The sequence below is a fragment of the Falco cherrug genome, chromosome W, assembly GCF_023634085.1.
Source record: "Falco cherrug isolate bFalChe1 chromosome W, bFalChe1.pri, whole genome shotgun sequence".
Taxonomy (NCBI): domain Eukaryota; kingdom Metazoa; phylum Chordata; class Aves; order Falconiformes; family Falconidae; genus Falco; species Falco cherrug.
Window position 1 is genome coordinate 3,526,580 of NC_073719.1, and position 15,347 is coordinate 3,541,926.

Below are 15,347 nucleotides of genomic sequence, written 5' to 3' on the forward strand. Positions count from 1 at the left end.
GAATACATTTTGTGAGTATTCCTCATCTACTTCAGTGTAGGGTCAGCCATGTTAGTTTGAACCACTGCTGGAAGCTATGACATGTGTGACTGCAGTGAAGAAGTGTGCTCACACAGTCATTCATCCATCCAAGTATGGTAGGATGGAATTTCTAGTAGAAGAGGAAGTAGTAACTTCTAGGACTGGTGGCTGCTATTTGTGCAATAATTATCCAATTATACTTAATGTAAGATTCTTATTCTGTATCTTGCAATATTTAATGCCTGGACCTCTAGCTGCTGAAGTAAAAAACTGCTTGACACAGTTTTCCTATTAATAGGAATAACAGTCTTAAGGTTATAGGAAAAAATGTAAAAATGGGATTCATATGCACCATGAACATTCAGAACTTGGCAAGCAAATAGTTTCATTTATTTTTTTTAAATCATCAAAGTCAAAGTACTGCACTGAGTGTGAGCAAAATCCATTGCCCCAACAACAGGAATAGTTTCCCCACAATAAATACAGTTTTTAAGATTGTGTAGCTATAATGGACTAACAAAAAAGCAGCCTTGGTGCAAGATCTGACCTAGTCATCTGGAGACCAAGTCCAGACCAAAGGGTTATTTAAATGCCTAATGTCAGGTGAGACATTAATAGGGATCAGGTGCTGCTGTTGTGATTTGTCATGTACTTTAATTGAAGATGCATGTTTTTCTACTGTAACTACTAATTTTTTTTTCTGGTGGATTTGTGATAAAGCAATTATGCACCAACAGAGGGTGTATAGGGATTCATGTGCACAATATAACTATGCAGAGGCAAAGGTAGGATTATTATCCTCTACTTTTGCATACCATAAACTTGTTGAATGAGCCCCATGGAGCCCTGGAACCATTCTGTCATTTGTATGTGCACTGGTAGTGTGCTTAGTACTCTACAATTTGCAGTCTGTCTTGTTGGCTCAAAGAATAAATAGCATTTAATATACTTGTAATATATTTCCCAAAACTATCAATGTAACTTTACCTTTTGTATAGCAAACTGTCTCTGAATACCAATTCTAACTCAAGGTATAATGAATGTTTTTTAAGGCCCAAAAGTTGGGTTTTAACAGTCTGTAAAAAACAACATTCTCTTTCCCACAGCTGGACCATATAGTGGTTTAGGCGAACTCATCCATCGAGAGAGTGTTCCAATGCACACATTTGCCAAGTATCTTTTCACCTCTCTCCTACCTCATGATGCTGAATTGGCATACAAAACTGCACTGAGAGCCATGCGGTATGTATTCACAAGTCATCTAGAAAGAGCACAAGTAGCTGTTTGGAAAAAGGGATAAAGCTTTGTAATCAAGACCTAGTCTTTTTTTCTAAAAGAAGTATTGTTCCCTTTAAGGAGAAATTACTTTGGTTCTGTCATCTGTAAAAGCAATTGATGTCTGTAGTAACTACAGTAGAATCATTTATAAATGTACAATTAATGTTTATCTGCAACTGTAAAAACAGTGTTCTATGTTACAAATCCTTTTAGAATTCCACTCTTGGGGCATGTGGTTTTGTGTTAAACAACAGCTTTAGCACATGTGTTCTCTTACTGATGTGGTTGTGTGTGTGTGTGTGATGGTAGTGGTGAGGAAATGAGAAAAGAGGCATCTCACCAGCGGTCTCAGGATCATGTGCTGCTTAGCAGATGATAGAACTATATGTTCCACCAGCTGCCTTTATAAATTAATTTCAATGATAGATTTGAAACCATATGGTTTGGTCTGAGCCAGTACTTTTTTCTTGTGCTTCATAACTAAGCAGTCTTACACGCTTCTGGGTAAATGTTGGGATTTAAATGGAGTAGTATGTCATATGACAACAAATTGTCTAAATTGCAGGGAAAAAGATGTTTCTCAGGGAGTGCTCAGTGTGTGTTGGCTTTATCTCAGATCAGGCCAGATTGTTAATGGTGGCTAAGAAGGGCCTTCTGATGAAAGTTCCAAGGACCTAAATGATCAGTGATAAATCTATGTAGTCCACATATGGTGCAGGGAAGAAACTGGTCCCATCCGGATTGTCTGGTCACTGTCAAGAATTTATAGTAAATGATGGTTGATAAAGAATAGCCGCAACTGAATACAAAGAGCAATAAAGTCCTAGACTTTAAAAAAAAAAAAAAAAGCATTGAGTTTTTGTGGTCATTTTTATCAAGAATGATTGCAGTGATTGAAGGACACACTATGCACATAAGTAGCATTTAGCTTCATCAGACAGGTTGTGTCCTAGTGGTTTGGAGGTATGTATTCTAGAGTTAGTTTCTCCAGAAAGCTAAATAGGGAGAAAATAATTTTGTGTTCAAAGAACTGAATGGGAGGGCATGCATAAGAATAAAACATAGCTACTATCAGGTGAGGCCAAAGGTCTGCTTAGCCTGTTGGGGGGGGGGGGGGGGGCCTCCAAGAGTGTCTAATAGTGGATGTTAGAGAAAGAGTCTAAGAAATATGAAGAGTGACCTTGCATACATGCTGCTTATGATTAGAATTTTAGGAAATAGATTGAGAAGACAAAAGTGCATTACTGATGAACTGTCAAGAACATTCAAACATATGATCAGAAGCTGTCCGGGCCATCTAGATACACCTCTTTTTCATTGCAAATTAAGTGCATCAATAACCCTGGTCATACCAGATCAGCAAGATAGTACAAAATGTGTGTTGTATGGTTGTGGGTGGTGGGGTTTTTTTGTTTTGTGGTGGATGTTTTGAAAATTTATAAAGTAGACTTATGTCCCTATATTTAATTCCAGTCACTACCTTAAAGTATTTCTCAGAGACTGTGGGGAGTTTTCCTCCTTAAACTAAACTACTGAAACCATATTGAAAGTCTGGAATAGACATCTATCAGCAGCTTTACACAGTGCACTGAATGCTTCAGTGAATGTGATGGCAGCATGCCATTCCTCTTGAAGAACGATTTATGCTTTCCCCAGAAACAAATTGTAACTGAAAACTTCTTTTCTGGAAGTTTCCTTTCTCAACCAGAAAAACAAGCAAGGCACTGAAAGACCTAAATGATGAAATCTCTAGTTAATCATGGGGAGCTCCAGCCACCTTTTGTCATGAAGCTGCCATCTCAGCCAAAGTAGTTACTTCTCAAACAGACCAGTATAAGAAAGAGTTGTCTGTTTGTTTCCATATGGTAAAATCACAAGAGACATCAGCATAATCAGGGCTGTTCTCCATAGCTCTCTTGGCATCACTTTATAAGGCAGATGAGAGTTCAGCTTTTTTGTATTTTTTATATTTTTTATATTTTTATATATATTTGGCACTCTTAAGAAATATGGACCACTATCTTGAACTGTGGTGATGGCAGATGCAGACACTTTCTATTCCGTGTCTATCTGCATTCCTCGGCACTTCTCAAAAATTCTCATAAAGAATTTGGTTACTCTTTCCATTCACACCAAAGTGATAGTTCAGTGTACAAAGCACTCCTAATGCAAACCAAAGGAAAAACTAACTAAAACTAAATGTTGCTTTGAGGGGGGGGGAAGAAGAAAGCAAACATGAAGATTGGATGTCTGTCTCAAGTTTGTGAGGTGAAATGGATCAGAAGAGGGAAATTTGAGCATCCCTTCCTCCATGGTATGGGTAAAATATTTCTACACAGAAATCTGCAGTTGCTCATGCTTTTAGAAGTGGAGCATATTTCTTTCTTCACTTGAACATTTATCAAAGTTAATTTCCTAAGACTACAGATAGTTGCTCTCCAGACATAAGTGTTTAGTGTTAGTCTACACACAAGTCTACACAGGTCATTGACACATGATGGCAACTCTGGAGTATTTTACCTCTCTGTATGCAAAATCATCTGTTGCTGTTTCATTTTTTTTTAATCCTCTTTCAGTGTGTGGAACACTCAGTGTGAAATTAATGGAAGATGAGACTATAAAGCCTTTCATGCATACACCTCAGGTCTGCAAGGACAGGGTGTGCTATCCTTGATGGTCACTTCTGCCTACAGTTCTCTGCTTGCAGCACTGAAACATATGGAGTAGAGCCTTGGAGAATGTGGATCAGTGGTGACCTAGTTGACTGCTCACTTGGAATCTGAACTTGGATGGCTTAGTTTGGCTGATCCCTTGTTAAGCCTGAATTTCAACCCAGGCTCTGGGAGTCAGACTTTAATAGTGATGCTTAATCACAAAGTAGCTTTGCTAAAACCTATAATTGATGTTTGAAAAGGAAAAAAAGTGAAGAATGCTATATCTGCTTGTGCTTGTTATGATGTTCCCTAATCTTGCCAGAATTGCACAAAAGCCACCAATTCACAACAGCATTTCTTTTCACAGCAAAGGAACATAAAAGCTGGCAATGAAATTCAAAGTGACAAAAGATTTTCCCAAAACAGCCTCTTTCATGCTCTTTGTCTATTTACTGTTATTCATAACCTAATAATCCTTTTTGCATTATGTAGTCGGAATTTTTCCTGTTTGTTGAAACTATTTAATAATGCATCTTTTTTTCTTCTCCCTCTCTCTGTGCTTGGAAAAAATCAGCTGAAGAGTTTATATGTATTTTCTTTTTATGTATATAAAGCTATATAAAGAGGTGTTTCAGTGGTACTAGGGAAGAGATTTGACTCTTGATACAAATCAAAAGCAAAGTCTTTTTTTTCATATTAGCATGCACATTATCAAATGTTGGTAGGCTAGAGTTTAAGGACTTTAAAAAGTAGTTCATATTTGAACAGTAAAATGTCCTTTTTGGTATGTCTGAATTTATTGCAAGGTCAAAATCCAAATTACTTGTTGAATATCCCTCTCCCTTACTTTGAGCATTTTCAAGTAAAGAAAGTATATTCCAAATATTGGAAAATATTTACATGTTCTCACTATGATGGAGAGCTACTCCACTTTCCTTACTGAGGGCTGTGGTTCAAAGACTGAAACAAGGCAGGGGAAAAAAGCTTCAGCTCTATGGATGATGCAGAAAGTCTCTGCTGCCATGGCTAATGGATGGCTTAAATGTCCTGTGAATTCCTGCAGATGCCCACTGATGTAGACAAGTTTGGAAAATGGACTTTTAAGTTTCCCCAAGAAGAGAAGTGATTTTCCAAGATCTTTATACCCAAAACTGCACATTTCATAAACAAGGTCAAGTGTTCTTGCAGCTTTAGTTTTGCTTATGAGTAACCTAATATAATAATTATTTAATGAAAGAGGATTTCTTCCTTATTTCAGGTTGCTAGTATTGGAATCTACAGCTCCTTCAGGAGACATGCCCCGCCCGCACCATATTGCATCAGTTGTTCCAAACCGGTATCCCCGCTGGTTCACCCTAAGTCACATTGAATCCCAGCAGTGTGAGCTGGCATCGACCATGCTAACAGCAGCCAAAGGTACATCACTGTCAGTTACGTACTCAACTACATGTATGCTTTTAATATTGGATGGAATAAATAGATTATAAAACTTGTGTTTAGGAATCCAAATTGCAGTCTGACAGAAGCTTGAAATAGGAACAACAAACTGAACTGACTTAAAGTGGTTAAGCTAACTAGATGGTAGCCAGATGGGCTTGGTTTGAGGCTGATGAGGCAGCTTTTTGTTCTTCTGACACATGATATAGGCTTTGAAACCCAGGAGTGGACAAATCACTTCTAAAATTCACAAATCAGGATGACTTTTGGCCATGTACTACACTAACACCATCAGGCACTAGACGAGTTTGAGCTGTCTTGTATCTTTAATTCATGTGATTTAATTATGGAAGTTTTATAAAAAACCAAAATGTGTATAACTGAAACATCATACTATTGCATAGCAATGGCACACTCAATTATAATGCATCTCTGGATGTTTTGGGAGCTTGTTCTGTTTTGGTGATTCTGTTTGCATCTTGCAGGTGATGTTCGGAGACTGGAAACAGTGTTAGAATCCATCCAGAAAAATATCCACTCCTCATCACACATCTTCAAACTTGCCCAAGATGCATTTAAAATAGCAACACTCATGGACAGCTTACCAGACATCACTCTTCTGAAAGTTTCTCTGGAGTTGGGCCTTCAGGTATTTCCCTTGTTCATTATTACTACAGTAGAAGACAGGAATTTGACCCTGTGTTGGTGGGTACAGCTCTTTAAGTCACTGAGGACCATACCCTCTTTGGGGCTCTGTCTAGAATTTTTAGATTCTCTTTTCTGATGTAAAGCACAGTTGACTGGTAAACACAGAGCAAGGATCTGTGTAGCCCCTTTGTGCCATTCAAGTGGAAGAGAGAGCTGGGAGCAGCTGGCTGCAGGGCACTCCTCTGTTCAGGGGTGAGAGAGGACCAATGCAATGGGTTCAGGAGTATATGTAGGGATGGCTAGAGAGCAAAATTATTCTGCTTGCCAGAAATGCACTTTTGCAGATCTTTTGCATGGCCTTGAGGGGTTTCTTATCATTCCTCCCATCCTTCCCTTCCTTTGCTTCAAATGAGATTTGGTAGGTGCTTGTTGAATTACTAGAGAAAGCCAAGGTTAACCATAATGACCTGTTTCTAAGGCAGACTGTGCTAACAGCAGCCCTTGCTTCCTTCATCAAATCCTGCACTCCACAAGCTGTGGGATGTTCATTTGCATCAGACTCAGCTTGACATGTGCAAGAACCTCAGATCAGTTTTCAGGCTCTTAGGAGAGACTTTACAAGCTAAAAGGAGACAGCTAAGTTTTAGGGTTTTTTTTCCTGTAAAAGCCTTACAGTGTCAGCACTGTCTTCAGTGGCCTACAGATGCTTTCCCCTCTCCTGCCCACCAACCTAATGGCAATTACATTGTCTATATTTGCAATCTAGTAATTGACTGCTTATGATGTGCCCTATAAAACTCTGTTTCTCCCCTCACCTGGCAAACTGAACAGCAATGTCCTTGCAGGTATACTGTTCTGTTTCTCAGCTATAACAATGACAAGTTGGACTGGTTAGGCTGAGGAGATGATACCAACAATTTCACAACTCTGTCACTGGGATTTCTGTTGATAGAAAAGCCTTTAATATTGTTCTAGATTTGGGAGTAACATATGGACTCCTGTGTTCTTTCTCCCTATTTCCAATGGCAGCATGTGTTATGTGACTCAGCAGAGGGAAGACATTTAAACTAGCTGTGGCCAAATGGGCATGGAGCATCTCAGGTGTGTTCTGTCCTTCAGAACCTTACTGGCACAGAGACTGTAAGATCTGCAGGTACAGGAAGGGCTTCTATTCTATGCTACATCAATGCAAGTATTACCACACACGTGCAGACAGGTACTGCTGGCAGAACTGCTGAGCAAGTTAGTGCAAGTAATCACTTGATACTTATTTGACAAGTTGTGTCCTTTCTCTGAAAGCCTGTAAATAAACCTTCTTCCAATGTTCATGACAAAGAGGTTTCACATTGGTGCGGGAACTAATGGTTGGTTGGCCATTTCTTGCATCTCTTATGGGTAGTAAGATCTTCTGTTCTTCTAGAATAAGAAATTCTTATTTAAAAAAAATTCATCAAGACAAAGTCAAGGTTATTCTCTGTGGAAGAGAGCTTGGCTTTCAGATAAGCTATGTAATTCCCAGGGGCGCTTTTTTTCATTTTCAGACTTACTAACCTGTTGAGAAGCTCTCTTCAATTGATAGCACAGATCTTGGATAGAACTTAGACATATCTGGAACTCCCTTTTAGGAAGAGGTGGCTCAAGAATGTATTGAGCAGAAGTGAAATAGTTCTTTGGCTACATGGGCTACAGTATAAATTAATTTCAGCTCCTCTTTGGTCAAGATATCAGTATATGCTTTATTTGAAATCCTTGGGAATTTTTTATCATCAGTAAAGGGCTCCTCTCTTAGTGCTCTCAGCTTGTCACTTCAATCAAATGAAAGGAACCTAATTCCAGAATAGTTCAAGTCAAGAAACATTTCCAGGTCAAGAAACTAGATATAGCATTGGGGTTTTGCTTTCAAGTTAGGACTGTCTACACTGGAGCTGCTATTATGTCCACTACGCATGCTGAAGGCTCTTGTGACCAATGATCCTTTTATAGACCATCACAGCGAGGGAAGTCATCAGAGAAGTAGTCATTCATGCCTCTTTTTTTTTTTTTTTTTTTTTTTTTTTTTTAACCTCCTTCCCTCCCTCACCAGTAGCAGAATTCAGTCCATAACCCTGTATTTTCTCTTGGATTCACTCTACTTGGGGAAAGATGAAAATTAATCTTGGATATTGGAAGAGTGTTAGCCTTCAATTTGTGTGTGCATTTTGATACAGGAAGTCACCTAGACTCTTTCTCTTTGATGGAGAGAATATGACAGATATTTGTACTCCAAAGCATTTTGACTTGGGGATGCCTGTTTGTCTTCCAAAAAGACTTCAAGCAAAGGCTGGTTCCATAATTTGTTAGCTATATTTTCATACTTTAAAATGTGTTGGGTTGCTCCTCACATATCAAATTAGTTTCTCTCAAAATGCTGTTCTCCAATCTAGCACTTAAATTACTGTTTAGTCGAAATGATACCATGACGTCTGAGGCCAACCAAGCTGGCCTTATGCTGTAACTTTGAGTGATGTACAACCAGTCACCAAGCTTCCAAGGTGTGAAATGTTTGGAGGCTAGCATGGAATCACTGATGGTTGTTTATAACCAGACTTCTTAAAAATCATCTGTGCATTTGTGCTCCTCGGCAGTCTTTCCATCTTCTTAATTATCCTATCTACAGCTTAGGACTTAAAGGAGGTGGCAAGAATAACAAATATAACAGAGGGCTACGTGCCATTTTGAAGTCACCTTAGGATGGGGGGGGGGGGGAAATATGGGTTGAGAACCCTCTTACAAATGCTGCTGACTCCAAGCTGTTTTGTGAGTGCATTTTATGAGTTAATATGTAAAGATCATCGCTGAAAGCTCTGATTGACCTATTATGCTCTTTGCTTAATTGCTACAAGTAGTAATACCATAGTATGATCAGTGATATTGTAAGGGGAAAACTACTTGCTTTCTTCATCTAGATGTCTGATGTCTGTAGGGTCTGTCCAGTTAGATGAAACAATCTTTCCATGCAATTTCCATGCAGTGTTTGTTTTACTGCATAAACATATTTGCCCACATTTTGAGAAACAACATAGGCAATAACTGCAACTGATGTAAAATATGGGCACTGCAATCAGAGCTTATAGTCCTTTTTCTGTGATTCTGATGGTTTTACAATGGAACTTCTTTGCAGAGTCTCCTTGTTCAAAGACAGAAATCATCACTATGACTTAATAAAAATATCTGGATATATCTGGAAGTATGTGTGTATATTTGTCTTTGCAGCATAAGCAGTCTGTCAAATCACAGTACACACTAACTCCTGTCTGTATTGTTGAAGTCAATGAAAAAAAATGCAGATGGGAGAAAAATTAGATGGGTTAGTTTGCCCAACAAGAGTTGACATGTTTCTACTTTAAAGACTAACATACATAGAGGGAGGAGACACAATACAGTTTCATTTGAATAATTGGTAATTGGTTGTGCTTGGGGGGGGGGGGGGGGGCTTTTTTGTGGGGTTTTTTTTTTGGGGGGGGGGGTTCTTCTCCCCAAATAAAACAATTTCTCCTCTAGCCTTGAAGGACCTGCAGCTAGAATTACTCTCTGTATGCTCTTCTAAGATAGCTGAGCAGTATTTGTCAAGCCTTTTGACATATCAGCTAAAAAGAGAGTGGAAAGGGCAAGAGGCTGCCATTTTGAACCTCAATGTATTTGAGTAACTTAAATCCCTAATTGCTGGTATATTGTCTTGGTTTTGCAATAGGATTAATTTGTATTTTGTTTGTGTTGTTTTAATAGGTGATGCGGATGACGCTGTCAACACTGAATTGGCGACGGCGGGAAATGGTGAGGTGGTTGGTAACATGTGCAACAGAAATAGGTATGTTCTGAGATGCTTCTCAAGGGATCTTGCCTTTTTGTCAGCTAATCTTAGAGGGCTTGATCTTGTTTGTCAACACCCAGGCTCTGCAAATGTCTCCCACTTTCTGTTCATCTATAAAATTCCTTTGGTTACAAGACATTAATTATGGCAATGATGAGTGGATTTTTTGAGCATGTGATAGAATAGGCACAGGCCAAGTGAGACAGTAGTTGAGTAATGCAGTGTGACTTCTTTCCCCTGCAAGGTAGGGACATGCATAACCTCATGGGAAATACCCCAGATTAAGTCCCTGGATAAATCCGAACTTAGAGTGTAATGCATCTTTGTTATGTGGCTATGACACCATGCAGGCCTCTCATCTGCACTGGAAAGCAAACCAAACAGTAATGCACCCATCTTTAACCATGTAAGGTGAAAATAAGGTGGGAGCAGAACTAGCCTCATACTTAGAGGATAGTAGTGGGAGAATAAATAGCGCACTCAGCAGGACATTATGTTCATTTCTGAGCTTTGCCATAAATTTCTTGTGTCTTGATGAGGTGTCCTTTAGCTTTTGTATTCCAGTTTACCATCTGCAAGATGAGTATACAGAATCTGAAAGTGAAGATGAGGGTATTAAAAACTGTGTAGCTGTAAAAAAAACCAAAAGATCAGCAGCTGTGGTAGTGAGGACAATATAAGTACTATAAGGAAGCAACTTTAATTGTCACTAAAGTATTTTTGGAAAGTATGCTTCTCTACTGTATTTACTGTATTATTCTGTTACTGTATTATTTTTCATATATCTGAGTTGGATTGTATCACATAGATGCTTCTTGAGTTTCAGAACTTCACAGGATTGCTGCTGCTTATTCTCTGGATTAGTTTATTCTTTGCTTTATGCTTAACTGGTAAATTAATGTTGTCAGTAGCATGGGAAAGTACAACTTGCCTTTGTATGTCCTCAGGCAGAAAATGGTTTGTGTCTGCAAATTTTCATGCAATGCTCTTGTTTTATTGCTTTTATATCTTTGCTAAGGTAATTATTACTAAGGCTGTCTTGCAAATATTAGTGCCCAAGTATTATTTTGTGTAGTTACATATTGGCAAATAAAATGCTGGGTTTAATACTGCTTTAAATTAGTTTACATATTCTAATAGAATAGGCCCATAAAGAAACTTTAATGTCACACAAAGTACTCTTGAGACTTAATCAAGTTGATAAAACAAGAAATCTGTTTATTTAAATGAAGATCTGATATTTTCTGGTGATGCTGAATTTTTGCACAAGTGAAGGGGTGCACAGGAGATGGCAGAGCCCTACAGAGAACAGGACCTCTGGGTGTGGTTTAGGTGGGCTCACAGATGTGTGTAAGCTGCCTCTAGCAATAATAAGACACTCTAGTTGGCTATAAGATCCAATTTATGGAACTCATTAGTCACTGTTTCTCCTTTCCCCCCCTCCCCAGGAATAAAGTGATACTAAGGAAAACAGATATTTTAGATAATATCCAGTAGTGCATACTGCTCAGAGTATTTCCCTAATAAGGATCTTGATGTTCAGTTGCATATGTATTTGATACAAGATGTATCTGAAAAGCCTATTTGGAGGGGGTTAGGATTTTTTTTTTTTTTTTTAAGGTGTGCTTAGTATTAAATGCCATGGTGTTCTATTAAATGAGACATTTACCATGCTTTCATATTCTTTTATGCATGCGCTGTACCTTGAAATGCACATTGAGAAAAGACATTAAAATTGCCTTTTCAGTGTTCAGTGTGAGGGCTGCTTTTAAGTGATGGGATGAGACCAAATGAGCCAGAACTTGTTATCCAAATTGTCTTAGATAACAAGTAAAACAGCTCAGTTGTCACACTAGGAGATTAAAGCTTATCTTGCAGGCTTTTCTGTTATTATCTGCATTTTGGTGATTGCTACAGAGTTTGCACAGTAGCCTTTGTTTTAATGTCCTTTTTCAGCTGTGTTATCTGATTTAGCCCTTCTTGCTGAAGCACGTCTCCCTGGATGTACTGGCAACGTCTTAGACTTGGAAAATGTAATCTTTTGCTGAACATCTGTATCTGCTAGGTGTTATCAGTTGTGGCTAATCCTTTCTTTCTCTCTCCAGGTGTTTATGCACTGGATAGTATCATGCAAAACTGGTTTACACTTTTCACTCCAACAGAAGCCACTAGTATTGTTGCTACAACAGTGATGTCCAACAGTACCATTGTCCGTCTGCATCTGGACTGCCATCAGCAGGAGAAGCTGGCCAGCAGTGCTAGGACGCTTGCTCTACAGTGCGCCATGAAGGATCCTCAAAACTGTGCCCTCTCTGCACTGACCTTATGTGAAAAGGATCACATAGCTTTTGAGACTGCTTACCAAATTGTTCTAGATGCTGCTACAACCGGCATGAACTACTCACAGCTTTTTACTATAGCACGATACATGGAACACCGTGGGTACCCCATGCGGGCCTACAAGCTGGCCACTTTGGCCATGACACATCTCAACCTGAGTTACAATCAGGACACGCACCCTGCCATTAATGATGTTCTGTGGGCATGTGCACTCAGCCACTCCCTTGGGAAAAATGAGCTAGCAGCTATAATACCTCTGGTGGTCAAGAGTGTCAAATGTGCAACAGTACTGTCAGATATTTTGCGTAGGTGTACTTTGACCACTCCTGGCATAGTGGGACTTCATGGAAAGAGGAACTCTAGTAAGCTCATGTCACTGGAGAAAGCCCCTTTAAGACAACTCTTGGATGCCACAATTGGAGCCTACATTAATACAACTCATTCACGTCTCACTCACATCAGCCCACGACACTATAGTGAGTTTATAGAGTTCCTCAGCAAGGCCCGAGAGACCTTCTTAATGGCTCATGATGGACACATCCAGTTTACACAGTTTATTGACAACCTAAAACAAATCTACAAAGGCAAAAAGAAACTGATGATGTTGGTTCGTGAGCGATTTGGTTGATGAAAATGGGGGGGGGGGGGGGGGAAGGTGGTTTGTTTTTACTTGAGCCTGCCTTTGTATCCTTTTGAACTTAAAGAAACAGCCACACCGGTATTATATGTGTATAGTTATATTGAGTTTGCAAACTAAACTGTCATGTTGTGAAAGTTTGTGTATTTACATTTTTTTTTCCTTTTTTCTGTTTTGAGTGTGAGAGAGGTTAAAAAAAGGTTTGGTTTACACTGAGTATATGTTGTCAAGTGGCAAAAGCCCACATTGCTCTCCTGTCCTTTCTGTATATGTTCACAGCCTCAAAAACAAACACATATTGCAATGGCTTTAAAAACCAAACAAAAACACCTCCATCCTGTGATAAGTACCTCAAATGGATTCAGCTTTACTACTTTGTAATTCATCCTTACATTTCAGCATATTTAAACAAACCAACAAATGAAATACTAATAGTTAAAAGGCTGACCATGTGGCTTTGCAGTGCTGTTCATCCAGAAGCATGGCACACAATGCTTGTGCATGTGGAAACTTAGCGACTGTCAACATACATTCTCAGGGATTTCTCAGAAAAAAATTTAAAAAGAATGAGAGCATTTATCATACTGTATATATATTATAGTATATGTCTGAATATTGAAAAAATATAACTTTAATTTATATTTTAAAAAAAATCTATGTAATGTAAAATACTTGAAGCTGCAGTAGCTTGGTTTTAAACAAAAAAGAAAACCTATTTGAAGGACTGTAGTGCTCCTTACTTCAGGGTTGGCTCAGGTAGTGAACTATATGCTGGGCATCTATGCAGAGCCACCTTTTGGATTGCATGGTTGGACTGATACCTATTGGGGGAAATTTTATATATATTTATACAACCCATGTACACATATGTGTACACATGCTTGTAACAGGCACTATAATAAAGAGAGACAACAAAAAATATACAGCCAGAGCAACAAGCCTATAGCATTAAGAATACAGTATGCTAGAATTGAGGTTTGTGCCTCCTAGCCTAGGAAACTTAAAGAAATATCCTTTTTCACACAAAATGCAAAATTATTAACATGATACATTACACATTTTCAGTAAGCTAATAATAAGCTAACCTTTGTGCACAAATATATTTATTATATATATTCTGCATAAGTATTTTGACTTTGTGCAGGACAAAGTTGTGTAGATATGACTGTTCTACTTCTCAGTTTGTTTTTTTTAAATATTTTCTGTAGATTTACTCAAAGGCAGCCTTCTATCTTTCCTTGCCTTAATGCTTTAAGGTAACCAAACTGGAGATCTAACTACCAAACCATTCATTATATTATTAAATACCAACTTCGGTTACAGTATAGTGTTTTTACTTTAGCTGATTGTTCTGTGTGCTTTTTAAAGCAGTTTTTATGTTTTGGTGCAAAAGTTGTCCAGTGTCTCTTGTTCCCTTCATTAGAGAACATGCTAGAGGTATGTTTGTAGGAGTTTTTGTTCAGAAAAACTATTTTATGCTCTCCATTTTATTTATTATAATAAAGTAAAAAGGTTGTATTTCATCACCCATGTAAACATGCTCATGAAGTTGAAAGTAATTGAGATTTGATATGCTGATACCAATTTAACTAAATCACTGTTTTATAAACTTGTTAATGATCAACAACTTTGTTTTGATTAAAATTAGTTTTTTGAAAGTTGATTCTGCCTCCTTTATGGTGTCTGTTACTGGAGCTGAATTGTGTATTGATAGTTCATAGGTCTTACATGCCCAGCAACTACGGCATATTATGGTGATAAGCAATATGACCACCAAGACCCAGAAAGAAATGTTTTGTTCCTCAAAAATATGCTGAGGAATTGTCACAGCACTATCCAAACTAGCCAGCTGCAACAAGGCTTTTACCATCCCATACCAGGTTAACTTCAATAAGTAGTTCCCACACCTTGCCCTGGCACAGCCACCAATCCCTCACAAGGTTTCAAAAGTTCATCTACAGTCAGTGCTGTTTCTTCAGCCTCTCCAGGCAAATCCACCTTGCTTCTTGCCTCTGCTGCATCCAGAGTCTTTCTCTTCCAGGCTCTTCTTCCAGCCAGCCTCTCCTCATCCAGGCCCCCTTCTCCCAGGGCCTCCCCTTGTCCCTCCTACATTCAGGGTACTCTCCCTTCTCCCAGGTCTCTCTTCATCCAGTGCTCCTCTCCTATACCCCTTAGAGCTATTTAACTACTTAACAGGAACCAGCCACAGCTGCACCTTATCCACATCAGCCAACCCACCACCCCTGAATCCAGCCCACAGCTGTATATTATCAATATTAACCTGCATTAATTACTCTATAATTCTCCTACAATTCCCCTCCTTTTTTTCCTTTTCCTTCTTAGCATTTCATGCCTTATGTTTTTAACAATCATCACAACCTTTTCACAAAAGGTTTTAATACAGTCCAGACAACTTGTCCCTGAACTCACACACATATCCCTTCTTCACTTTTATCTTGGGCTTTTCAGCTTCTGGGGGCTG

General features: G+C 38.7%; 1 protein-coding gene across 4 annotated transcripts in view; it reads left to right on the top strand.

The window, feature by feature from the left end:
• Positions 1-14,528, top strand: part of LOC129734520 (zinc finger SWIM domain-containing protein 6-like) — a 114,623-nt gene extending 100,095 nt beyond the window's left edge. For all 4 annotated transcript variants that reach the window (XM_055698082.1, XM_055698085.1, XM_055698083.1 and 1 more), the window contains 5 exons: positions 1,128-1,263; positions 5,212-5,369; positions 5,876-6,039; positions 9,804-9,885; positions 11,994-14,528. In XM_055698082.1, coding sequence (XP_055554057.1) covers positions 1,128-1,263; positions 5,212-5,369; positions 5,876-6,039; positions 9,804-9,885; positions 11,994-12,856 — 1,403 coding nt within the window. In that variant the 3' untranslated portion in view covers positions 12,857-14,528. The remainder of the gene's footprint in view (positions 1-1,127; positions 1,264-5,211; positions 5,370-5,875; positions 6,040-9,803; positions 9,886-11,993) is intronic.
• The last annotated feature ends 819 nt before the right edge of the window (positions 14,529-15,347 follow it).